Raw genomic sequence first — 13,336 nt, forward strand, 5'->3', positions numbered from 1 at the left:
AGCGTATTGTCCTTTAATTGGTCGGTTGTGATCGTGCGACTTGGTGTGTCGTTCCTTGGTTGGTCCTTCCGTGGAACTTTGTATCCATCGGGGCGCGCTTTGCCTGTAACTACGCAGAGTACACAATCTACCCATAAAATTAGAGTGTTCTGCAACCTTTGTGGCCTCCATATTCCACCATTATATCCCGGTCCTAATGAACAAGCACTCCACCACAATGCTACCACATCCCGGTCTTAATGAGCAAACATTTTATCACAGAGGTCAAGTGATAAAAGGAGGGGAAACTGATCACCTCGAGCAAGAAGTTCAAGGTAGAGTCAGAGGGCAAACAGCGTCGGCTGGTGGTGAGCCAGGTGGAGAAGAAAGATGCAGGGGAGTACAGCTGCGAGGCTGCTGGCCAGAAACTCACCTTCAAGATTCATGTCACAGGTAAGACAGGTGTTGTATGAAATACAGCAGAGAACAGTAAAGTAAAATCTAGTTTCTATTATACTGCACCTGGATCACTGTAGTCTGTGCTGAGGTTTTTTCCCTAGACTTGATTGCCTGGGTTTGTAGAAAGTATTTGGTTTCAGTATGACACAAAGACCTGTTTCAGTCTGTCTGTAGAGCAATAATTAGTAATATATGTACAGTGGAAGCAATATTCAAGATATTATTCAAATCTCTCCTGTGCCTGAGATCCCAAACTGTAATTCTTGTTCACCTAAACATTTGACTAAGATAAGTATGTGCAGTGAGGCTGGAGTGCATGTTCTACGTGCAGCCTTTCATGGCAGGAGAAGCAGGAACTTCTCCTAGTAGTACACTGCCTTTTTACTATGCCTTTATGTTGGAGGCTGCATCTGGATAGGTGAGTCTGCTACTCACAGTAAGAGACCTGGTAGAGCTGACTATTGCCAGAGCTCAAAGTAAGATAGATATCTGCAAATCACACACAAAGAACAAAGGACTGCGTTGGTGAGCATATTTCCTTTGTGCCTTTGACAGTCACAGTTGTGGCAATGGTAGAGGCCATGAGGAGTCTGTTCAGGAAGCCAGGAGTACTGTTCTGGGTCATGAAAAGGCAGCCAGTGGTTTGACTATCACATGTTTATGTGTTTTGATGTTTCACAGTGGGTCTTAAGTAAAAGGAACTCAGGTTTTGGTTGCCTGCAGGACAGATGTTCTTTTGGGTTCAATATGTTTGCATAGTGACTTGCAACCATGGGACTGGTGTTCAAGGACCCTCTTGGTTCCTTCAGTTCCTAGGTTCTTTCTTGCCTAGATTTGACACTTTGTTTCAACAGAAGAGCTGATATTCTCTAGTGAAGGCTATTAGTTTGGGCACAAGTGGTAACCTAAACCTGTTCCAACCTGTACATACAAACCTGCAAGTTGGTCTCATTTCGGTCCCTCAGTCAATACTTTTTCTTTTCTTCCCTCAGAGCCAAAACCTGTGTTTATAAACCAGGAGCAGGTGCAGAAAGAGGTGAGTGCTGCCCTGGCAGCAAGTGCCTCCCTCAGCTGTGAAGTAGCACAGGATCCAACCGAAGTAAAATGGTACAAGGATGGAAGACTGCTTGCCTCCTCCAGAAAGTTCAGAATGGAATCTGTGGGCAAAACACGGCGTCTGGTTGTGGAGCAGCTGGAGAAGAAAGATGCTGGAGAATACATCTGCGAGGCTGCTGGCCAGAAGATGACCTTCAAGTTGGAAACAACTGGTGAGCATTCGCTTTGGGAGCACTAAGCAGCTTTTTATGTGGCTTAGAGGAAGACTGGCTGTCTTCTACCCTGTGGGCATGGAACAGCCACAATTCCCCCCGGAACAACATCAATGACCCACACCACAAGTTGGATTCTCCTTTTTAATGTAGTGGTAGCGAGGTGAAAATCTGGCTGTGGAATATTTTTGACTAAGGAACTTCTACTTTAATTTCTAGATGCGCGGAATTAACCTCTGGAGTGTCTTTCTGAATATATAAGCAACCATGGGTGACTATGATCCTGATTTATATCTAGGTTCAGGCTTACTTTTTCAGTTAGGTTAGATCAATAGCTCCAGAGAAGATAGGGAAATACAGCAGTTCACTGATACCATGTGTCAGAAGAATGCAGCTCAGTGCTGGGCAGTTTGCTGCTTCATTCCCTCTTACAAGTTGCACCCAAGGCTGGAAAAGACCACTGAGATAGCTGAGTCCAACCCAGCCCACCTTCACTGGACTTACTAACCACGTCCCCAGTGCCACATACCCGTGGCTCTTGAGCACCTCCAGTGACTGCGGTATATCAGCGTGGTTGCTTCAGTTGTGGGAGTTTTCAGACACTGGCTGTTGTTCTAGCGAGACAAAAAACCAAAACTGATGGAACAGTGTCTATACAGGAAGCAACTGGCTGTCCTGATGGCTGCCAACAGTTTTACACAAGGTGTGTCATGCAAGCTTGCATGAGTCTGGTTTAAAAACTTGCTGTTCTGATGGAAGGAGAGGATGTTGGTACAGGATAACTGCGGGATTTGTGCTCTCCCGACATCCAGTTGCAATCACAGCTTATTGTTGCTATAGAAAACAGCTTCTCTGTAGACAAATTGAGTTAGTTCCAATAAGTGGCTGAAGCCCTAAGTGATCCAAGGTGAAGCATGATCCAAACTGGAATTTAACTAATTGTAGTAGGGAATCCAAGCCTTAATGAGATGAGTTATTTAAAATATGAGTCCTCCATCTAAAACAGCATTGAACTCTTACTCTGGTTTATGATAGAAGTGAGAGTTTAACAGCAGAAGTCTGAAGTTATGCTCCATATTTCTCATCACTCAAGAGAATATTTGAATATATGAATTCCTTTGGCTATGTTAGAGCTCATAATGAGGTCAGCTGATGTTCTTTAAATGCTCGGAGTCTAGCAATGTGGGGAAGTGGACTGCTATTTGCTGTTGAGCTTTAGGCTAAGAAGCCTGATTTTAGAGGACTGTGGACTTCCCCTTTCCCTTCCCCTCTCCTCCCCTTCTCCCTGGACTGATCCCACATGGTTTGAGAATGATTTCAGATCAAGGTAAATGAGGAATCGCCGTGTGAAAACCTGTTGTTTTACTGCACTATAAGAGACACTTAGTCAAAAGACAAGTGTGTGTTCCAAGCTTGAGATTGCAGGAGATCCTAGAAACAACTCAGCTGCTCAAACCTGTAGTCTGGCTGAATCTTTTATTGTCAGTTTTGGTCAGGAGGAGATGCTTGAGTAAGACAAATAAAAGGTCACGGGTAAGTTGGTCCTTCTTGTGATATACTTCTAGGCTTTCATCAGGGAGAAGCTTAATTAGTCCAAATAATCATAGCAGAAACCACACCAAGAGCATGAGAGTGAAATTTATACTTTCTTGACGTGAAGGAAAATTTTACCTGGTTCTGCCATTCCCCAAATATTTGTTTCCTTATGACAAGAAGAACTTTGCAGAAGTAATTTTTTTTTTTTCAGTCTTGCGTGCAACACAAAAAGGGGTAAAATCTAGGAGGCCACCTGAAATGTTTTTTCCATCTGGAAGGATCCATTTAACAGCACCCATGGACCTGGTTATGAACAAAACTAAGTTCCCAACTAAATCCACATTCTTCTTTCTCCTTCTCAGAATTGCCTGTGAAAATCAGCAAACCATTGGCAGACAGTAGCGTCATTGAGAAGGACAAGGTCACATTTGAGTGTGAGCTGTCCAGGCCCAACATGGGCGTCAAGTGGTTCAAGGTATGGCATGTAATGGTATTTTCCTTTCTGACTTCTCTGGAAATGAATGAGAGCCTTTAATTTCACTTCCAAGGGATGCGAGTCTGAGCTTTTCCTTGATAGCTTTTTCACTGCTCTCTTTTCTTTATGCTCTTTTATTTGCCCAGATCAGCACTCTTTGTTATTATGTCCTGAGTTCATTTATCAAGTTGAAATTGAAGTTTGTTTTGGTTTTATTGTGAACTTTTTAGGTCATGCTGCACAAAATATTGTTGGTTGAACTACAGTACAGTCTTGAGCTTCAAGTCTAACACAGAAATTCTCAGCCGGGATTTTGTAGCCTTGTTGTGAACTGGGTTTTTGGGGTGAAATCTCAGTTTTCTTTGCACCTGACAGTGTGAGAATTTGCTCTGGCACTTTGTGTACCTCCCTGGTGCTCAGCTGTTCCTTCCCTTACTTGGGGATAACGTCATTTATTCAGGGTGATGTCCAAACAGGCTTGTTAACAGTCCTCCACAGTGCTTTAAGCTGTCATAGGTCAGCCAGAATTTATGCATGTTCTATAGCCATTCCTTCATGTTGAAAACACTGCACTGTGCTTAAGCTTCAGCATATGTTCCAGTAAGCACAGATCCATTAATTCTAGGGGAGTGGGTGAATTAAGCATAGATCTGAAGGCTCCCTTTGCTCAGTGCAGAGATGGAAGGACTAATGGAGATCTGACTTGATATTTTCCCTTCTAGGATGGGAAGGAGCTCTGTCAAAGTAAAAAAGTGGGCATTACTTCCCAGGGAAATAAGAGAAGTCTCATTATTCACAAGTGTGAATATGAAGATCAGGGAACATCCACATGCTGAGCAGCCTAAGACAAGACATCAGCTACCCTAAAGGTTCATTTTATGTTTAACTGAAAGAGCAAATAAATCCTCTTGTGGTATTTTGCACCACGGGAAGAAATGCTTCATGGGCAGTTTGGGCATTTCTTGGTTAGTCCTTTTGGATACCTTTCTCTTTCTTCTTTATGCTCAAGACAGATTTTCCCTCCATGTGTTGCATTGGTTAAACCCCAGTTTGTAGCTCATCATTGGGCTCTGAAGCATCAGACTTGTTACTGAACACATGGGTCTGCTGTGCCCTGGTAGATTCCACCTTCCCAAGGGACGTATGAAAGGATGCTTTTTTCTGATTTCCTACTAGATGCTGTCCTCATGTGGCCACTTGGGTTCAGTGTTAGCATGAACATGAACATGTGTCCTGTCCCATGACTTTGGTGAACTCTCATTTTCTCTCTCATTCTGCAACCAGGTTGGGTTGCTGTTTGTCATGGTTTTGTAATTTTGTAATTTTGCTATCAGTATTCCACATCATAACATCATGTCAAGTATGGATACTTCTGTTGAATGTGCAGTCCACAGAAGAAGACTACATATCCCAGAGAACAACAGGAGTAACAATAAGTCACGGGACCAGGACTCTATATAATCTCGTTCCCAGGCTGGAGTGCCCTCCTTCTTCTCTCGAACTTCTCGGAGAGTGGGAAGCGTTCCAGCCGTGTCGCCTAGAGTTCACAGTAGGCCTCTCGGTTTTCGGAGACTCTCTCTCTCTGTTTCGTTCGATTTTGTTAGCCTTAATTATATTATATTGTGTTATCTTGTATTTCGATATCATATTTAGTAAAATAAGTTTTTCCTCCTTAGATTGTCACTGTTTTATCCCACTCCCCTTTCCCCCTCCTTTCCGGGCCCCGGGGGGGGGGCGTGGGGTGGCTTCCCCTGTCACGGGCATAGGTAAATCTAAGTAACCCGTGACAGATTTTTTGGTGGAGAATGCGGGCATAGAGCTTTTTAGCTTTTAGAACAACTCTCTCTTTGCTCTTAAAGAGCTTCGTTACGGGCGTGTTCGGAGTGTTATCTTTCCGTAGCTGCTCACGGAGAACGTGACCTTGAAATACCAGACAAATTGTCAACATTAAGGGCTGCTGCACATTCTCAGCACTGCTATCTAACTTTTGTGTAGAAAACAAAGGGATTTCTTTCTCCCTTAGAGCAAAGCTAGCTAGCTCTGACTTTTACAGAGCCTGCCAGCTATGAATCCACTCTTCATCCCAGTTGCTCTGTTTAAGGGATTGAAAGCAATTATGATCTTCTTAAAGTATTGGTCAACTATTAACACCATAATTTGGTGTTGTGGAATTGTGCAGATATATAGCCTAATAAGGTGGATACTGATGGAGACACCTGCCTGGTACTTTTACGAGATGTGGTATGGTCAGAATTTTGGCATCTACACCCCAGATGGAATTGTGAATCTTACAAACACTTGCATCCCAGATGGAACAGGCAATTTTACAAATACTTGCATCCCAGATGGAACAGGCAATTTTACAAACACCACCATGTTTAATTCATTGTACAGGCTAAAAAAAACCCTTTTTATTTAGGTTGTACTCTCAGATTTCCACACGCTTTTCAATAACTGAGATAGGGTTCATACTTGCATTCATGTTATCACTATCAATGCATGCATATATGTTCCTATGCATTCGTTCTATGCGGAAGTCTCCTCCAGAACCAGAGAATGATGACTGGCAGGGAATATGGAAAGGTTTAGGAAAAGTCTTAGAAGCATGGGGACCCGCAGTGTCATGGGATTTCACTCTTGAACACCTAAGGGACCCTAAGAAATTAAGTGAGTATTTGGGTCAGAGATCTAAGGAGGTAAACCTTATGTGGGGTTTGGCTTATGCATACCGTGCTTTGTATCATACTATTCTGGAGAGAGAGAGTTTCCGATCTGAGATTCAAGCCCAAGTTAATTCTGATCAGTCACAGGAGGCATCAGTAGCAATATCAGTTGCCCCTGTGGAAGGCAAGAAATGGAAACGGGTGTCCATGCGTCTAGAACGAAAAGAAGGAGAAGCACAGGGGGGGGCAGCAGAAGACCCAGGTGCCGGGCATGGAGCAGTACCGAAAAAAGCAAAGGCAAAAACCAAGAGGCATGAAGAAGAGACTGATGATGAGGAGGAAATCACCTATTGTCGACCTCTGAAGCTGACTGAAATCCAAGGCTCAAGAAAGGAGTTCACACGGCGTCAAGATGAAGGTATCCTTGCTTGGTTGCTTCGCTGCTGGGACAACGGGGCCAACAGCTTGTCTCTAGATGGTAATGAAGCTCGCCAACTAGGAAGCATTGCCCAAGATGCAGGTATCGACAGAGGGATTAGCAGATGTTCGGATGGAGCTGCTACTCTCTGGTTGCGGCTGTTAGAAGCCGTGAGAGAAAGGTACCCCTATAAGGATGCTTTGAAGCCTAAATTTGATAGTTGGAATACCGTCCAAAAAGGTATTCAGCGCCTGAGGGAATTGGCCATGGCGAAAATGTTGTACAGCCCTGATCCAAGCGAACTTGACCCTGAGAGAGTGAGGGCCGATCCTGACATGTGGCAGAAAATCACAAGTACAGCACCAGAGAGAATTGCACAGTCATTGGTATCAGGATCTAAAGGATTCGTGGACAGATGGCCCCGAGTTGTTGAGCTGATTATAATGCTTCAAACCATCGATCAGCAGCTCCCCCAACTGCATGCCACAGTTTCTGCCATCTCACGGCTAGAAAACCGAGTAGATGAAATGTGCAAGAAATTGTTTCCATCAACTAATTGTAATGATCCCGTAATAGTATCAGAAACAACTGATGAAGGTCAATCCTCGTACGGGCCACCAGGTCTAATGAAGGATCTGATCAAACTAGTCCAGTCCTACTCCCCACCTGCATCATCAAAAGTCTCAGCTGTTAAACGCACACGCTTCCCAGCTCGAGCAAAGAACAACAGTACGATTGCACCGCGTGTTTCCATGTGGCGCTACCTACGTGACCGTGGAGAAGACATGAGGAAGTGGCATGATCAGCCCACGTCTGCACTACGAGCACGGGTGAAAGAACTACTAGACATACCAACCACCAGTGGAGTTGCTCCAGTCATCACAGGTAACCAATAGAGGGGCCCTGCCCTCAGTCAGGGGAGGGAAAGGGATAATAGAGTTTATTGGACTGTGTGGATTCGATGGCCTGGCACATCAGAACCACAGGAATATAAGGCGCTGGTGGATACCGGTGCACAGTGCACCCTAATGCCCTCCAGTCATGAAGGGACAGAATCAATCCATATTTCTGGAGTGACTGGGGGCTCTCAAGAATTAACTGTGCTGGAGGCTGAAATAAGCCTCACTGGCAAAGACTGGCAAAAACATCCTATTGTGACTGGCCCAGGGGCTCCATGTATACTGGGTATTGATTACCTCAGAAGGGGGCATTTCAAGGATCCTAAGGGGTATCGATGGGCCTTTGGGATAGCTGCTGTAGACATGGACAACATTAAGCAGCTGTCAGTTTTGCCTGGCCTGTCAGAGGACCCGTCTGTTGTGGGGCTGCTACGAGTAAAAGAGCAGCAGGTACCGATTGCTACAAAGACAGTGCACAGACGGCAGTATCGCACCAACAGGGATTCCTTGCTCCCCATTCATGATTTGATTCGCCAGTTGGAGAATCAGGGAGTGATCAGTAAAACTCACTCACCTTTTAACAGTCCCATATGGCCAGTGCGTAAAGCCAGTGGAGAATGGAGGCTGACAGAAGACTACCGTGGCCTGAATGAGGTCACACCCCCATTGAGCGCTGCTGTGCCGGACATGTTGGAACTCCAGTACGAGCTGGAGTCAAAAGCAGCCAAATGGTATGCCACCATTGACATTGCCAATGCCTTCTTTTCTATTCCTTTGGCCGCAGAATGCAAGCCACAGTTTGCCTTCACCTGGAGGGGCATTCAGTATACTTGGAACCGTTTGCCCCAGGGGTGGAAACACAGCCCAACCATTTGCCATGGGTTGGTCCAAACTGTACTGGAACAGGGTGGTGCTCCTGAACACCTGCAGTACATTGATGACATTGTTGTGTGGGGTGATACAGCAGAAGAAGTTTTCACAAAAGGAGAGCAGATAATCCGGATTCTTCTACAAGCTAGCTTTGCTATTAAGCGAAGCAAAGTAAAAGGACCTGCCCAGGAAATTCAGTTCTTAGGTATAAAATGGCAGGATGGACGTCGTCACATCCCAGCAGATGTGATCGACAAAATCACTGCCATGTCTCCACCAACTAGCAAGAAAGAGACACAATCTTTCCTGGGTCCAGTGGGCTTTTGGAGGATGCACATTCCAAACTACAGCCTCATTGTAAGCCCCCTTTATCAGGTAACGCGGAAGAAGAATGATTTTGCATGGGGCCCTGAGCAGCAGCAGGCTTTTGAACAGATTAAACAAGAGATAGCCCGTGCTGTAGCCCTGGGGCCAGTACGGACTGGACAGGATGTAAAGAACATCCTCTACACTGCTGCTGGAGAGAAAGGCCCCACTTGGAGTTTGTGGCAAAGAGCCTCAGGAGAGACCCGAGGCCGACCCCTGGGATTCTGGAGTCGATCATATAAGGGGTCTGAAGAGTGCTACACTCCAACTGAGAAGGAGATCTTAGCCGCGTATGAGGGGGTTCGGGCTGCTTCCGAAGTAGTCGGGACTGAAACACAGCTCCTTTTGGCACCTCGACTGCCAGTGCTGAACTGGATGTTCAAAGGACAGGTTCCCTCCACCCATCATGCTACTGATGTCACCTGGAGCAAGTGGATTACGCTGATTACACAGCGAGCGCGAATGGGAAACCTCAATCGTCCAGGAATCCTAGAGGTAATCATGGACTGGCCTGAAGATAAAAAGTTTGGAACATCACCAGCAGAAGAGGTATCACGTGCTAAAGAGGCCCCACCATACAACGAATTACCAGAAAATGAAAAGAAATATGCCCTATTCACTGACGGATCATGTCGCATTGTAGGGAAGCATCGCAAATGGAAAGCTGCTGTGTGGAGCCCCACACGACAGGTTGCAGAGGCCACTGAAGGTAAGGGAGAATCAAGTCAGTTTGCAGAGGTAAAAGCTGTCCAGCTGGCCTTAGATGTTGCTGAACGGGAGAGGTGGCCAATGCTGTATCTTTATACTGACTCATGGATGGTGGCAAATGCCTTATGGGGGTGGTTACAGCGGTGGGAAGAAAATAACTGGCAACGGAGGGGAAAATCTGTTTGGGCCGCTGAACTATGGAAGGACATTGCTTCCCGAACAAAGAATATGGTTGTAAAGGTGCGTCATGTGGATGCACATGTGCCCAAAAGTCGGGCTACTGAAGAACAACAAAACAACCATCAGGTAGATAAAGCTGCCAAAATTGAGGTGGCTCAAATTGACTTGGACTGGCAGAATAAGGGTGAATTATTTCTAGCTCGATGGGCTCATGAGACCTCAGGCCATCAAGGAAGAGACGCAACATATAAGTGGGCCAGAGACCGAGGGGTGGACTTAACCATGGACGCTATTGCGCAGATTATTCATGATTGTGAAACATGTGCCATAATTAAACAAGCCAGAAGGATGAAACCTCTCTGGGAGGAAGGGCGATGGCAAAAGTATAAATATGGGGAGGCGTGGCAGGTTGATTATATCACCTTGCCACGATCTCGCAGTGGTAAGTGTTATGTACTCACTATGGTAGAGGCAACCACTGGGTGGCTTGAAACATACGCAGTACCCCATGCAACTGCTCGAAACACCATATTAGGTCTTGAGAAACAAGTCCTATGGCGACATGGCACCCCAGAAAGAATTGAATCTGATAATGGGACACATTTCAAAAATTCTCTTATAAATACTTGGGCCAAAGATCATGGCATTGAGTGGATTTATCATATTCCCTACCATGCACCAGCTTCTGGTAAAATTGAACGATATAATAGGTTGTTGAAAACTATGTTGAAAGCAATGGGTGGTGGAACATTTAAGCACTGGGAGAAGAATCTGGCAGAAGCCACTTGGTTGGTCAATACTAGAGGATCTGTCAATCGTGATGGTCCTAGTCAATCTAGCCCCCTACACACTGTAGAAGGAGATAAGGTCCCTGTTATACATGTAAAGAACATGTTGGGAAAAGCTGTTTGGGTCCTTCCAGCTTCTGGAAAGGGCAAACCTATCCGTGGAACTGTCTTTGCCCAGGGACCTGGGTGCACTTGGTGGGTAATGCAGAAGGATGGGGATGTTCAATGTGTGCCACAAGGGAATTTGATGCTGGGGGAGTGCAGTCAATAATTTTATGTATCTATATATATATATATATGTTTGCATGTGTAGTGTATTTTAGTTATTATAGTTGTACATTTAGTTATGTTACATGCAATTCTACTATTTAGCTATCACAATTTTACATACGTGTATATATATGTATATATATGTATATATTAACCATGATGTAATAATGTAGAATAAGGGGTGGAATGTCATGGTTTTGTAATTTTGTAATTTTGCTATCAGTATTCCACATCATAACATCATGTCAAGTATGGATACTTCTGTTGAATGTGCAGTCCACAGAAGAAGACTACATATCCCAGAGAACAACAGGAGTAACAATAAGTCACGGGACCAGGACTCTATATAATCTCGTTCCCAGGCTGGAGTGCCCTCCTTCTTCTCTCGAACTTCTCGGAGAGTGGGAAGCGTTCCAGCCGTGTCGCCTAGAGTTCACAGTAGGCCTCTCGGTTTTCGGAGACTCTCTCTCTCTGTTTCGTTCGATTTTGTTAGCCTTAATTATATTATATTGTGTTATCTTGTATTTCGATATCATATTTAGTAAAATAAGTTTTTCCTCCTTAGATTGTCACTGTTTTATCCCACTCCCCTTTCCCCCTCCTTTCCGGGCCCCGGGGGGGGGGCGTGGGGTGGCTTCCCCTGTCACGGGCATAGGTAAATCTAAGTAACCCGTGACACTGTTTCAGTACTGGCTGTTTTATGTAGCCATTCCATTTGTTCTGGTTTACGTTCTTTTTTATTTTCTTCTTTTCAGGCATCATTTCTATACAGTAGACAAAGCCAGCCTATTACATTTGATTTACAGTTTTTAGCTTTTGCTGGTAAGCATTTCAGCTCTCAGGCAGTTTTACCAACAGCTTTGAAGAGCTGAAATGAACCAGCCTGGACACGATGGTCTGTTTTTGTTGGTGTAATGAATTTATGAAGTTAAACTGATTGACCCCATAAGGTTTTACAGTGTATGACTCACGTCTGGCAGAGTTATCACAGCAATGAGTTTATATACTTAGCATTTCAGGAGGCAAATGGTTGGGGATACTCTTTCATTTGCTTGCGTCTCAGAGTGAATCACTAGTATGTGAACCATCCTTCATCTCCTTTGTATTGCTTTTGTGTGTGTCTGTGTGTGGTTTCCCCTGTGAATTTCATTCTTTCCAGTTATATGGAAGTTCTCTTTTGAGCAGTGAAATTAGATGTTCCATCATCAGTCATAATGGTAAAGCTGAGTTGCCACGTTATCTGTGTCCTTTCTGTCTGGCGTCTCAATAACTGCTGCCCCACCACAATATCTGCCTAATACTTCAGCTCCATGGATGCCTCCTTGTGCAAACTGAGAGCCTGTATTTGGTGTGCATAGATCTGGGCTTACATCTGTGCTGGTAAATGCACTAGTGCATGGGCTAAGCAGTCCTGCCTCCTGTGCTGTGGGCATTGAGATGGGGCTCCTACAAGCTGCCCATTGCAAGATATTTAGAAACTAATTGCTGCGGAGGTTTCCATCCTCTTTTCAGACTAACTAAAATTTGGTTAGTGGGATCAAAACAGAAGGGGCAGGGAGGGAGAGCTGACCAAGGACTACTGATGGAACAACTATGAATCCTTGGTTCCTCAGGATTCCCTGCATCAGCAGTTGGCAACAGGAGTAAGGGGGCTCAGGAGGACACTGTGGAGTAGTGTGAAAAATGAGCGAAGAGAGTTACTAATTGATGCCTCTTGGAAAGTAGTCCAAGAGTGGTCCTCTTCCTAAACTCTCCTCTTGTGTGTGGTTTTATCTTTATGAGGTGTTCATAACAAGTGATGTGTAGATCTCCCTTATCTCATAATGTCTTTTCCTGCCTGCAGTGAATATGCAGGATACTGGATCATATACCAGCTTCTTTGAATTACTGCTCATGTCAGGAGATAAAATCTGCCTATTCTTTGAACTAACACTGGCGAGGGTTAGTTATTCTGGCTACCGAGAGAATGACACAGCAGATTAAACTCTTTCATTTCCTTCTTTGTCAAATGCCTTTTCATCTAACTGTGTGTCCCATAGAAATTCAGAGCAGTGTTGGCTGAGGGAAGTGGAAATATTTATCTCCTGTGTGTATCTGCCACCCTATTTAGACATGCTGGCAAAGCGCAGAGATTGGAGGAGTTGGATTAGGCAGTAGTTTCCCTATTGCTCACAGAACCACTTTTTCTGTGGTCTCCCAGCTACCCTGTGCCCAGTGGCCTATGCAAGATGGAGCGGAAAAGGCTCATTTTATGAACAAACAGGAACCTTTCTGGTCAGATTAATACCTGTGCTCTTTTAGAGAGATTTAGATACTAGAGATTTTAGGTACTGGAATAGGCTCCCCAGAAAGGTGGTTGAATCACCATCCCTGGTTGTGTTTAAGAGCCTTTTGGATGTGGTACTCAGGGATATGATTTAGTGTAGGGTTTTTAGAGTTAGGGTACTGGTTAGGCTG

The 13,336-nt window shown here is 44.7% G+C and overlaps 1 protein-coding gene across 1 annotated transcript; it reads left to right on the top strand.

The window, feature by feature from the left end:
• The first annotated feature begins 1,058 nt into the window (after positions 1 to 1,058).
• On the top strand, positions 1,059 to 3,777 carry LOC146759443 (myosin-binding protein C, cardiac-type-like). The gene is made up of 2 exons (XM_085510395.1): positions 1,059 to 1,706; positions 3,605 to 3,777. Exons 1-2 carry the CDS (start codon positions 1,589 to 1,591, stop codon positions 3,775 to 3,777), a joined length of 291 nt encoding a protein of 96 aa, XP_085366521.1. The 5' UTR covers positions 1,059 to 1,588.
• The last annotated feature ends 9,559 nt before the right edge of the window (positions 3,778 to 13,336 follow it).

Source organism: Coturnix japonica, chromosome 10, assembly GCF_054131305.1.
Source record: "Coturnix japonica strain WE chromosome 10, WE-NBRP24, whole genome shotgun sequence".
NCBI lineage: Eukaryota > Metazoa > Chordata > Aves > Galliformes > Phasianidae > Coturnix > Coturnix japonica.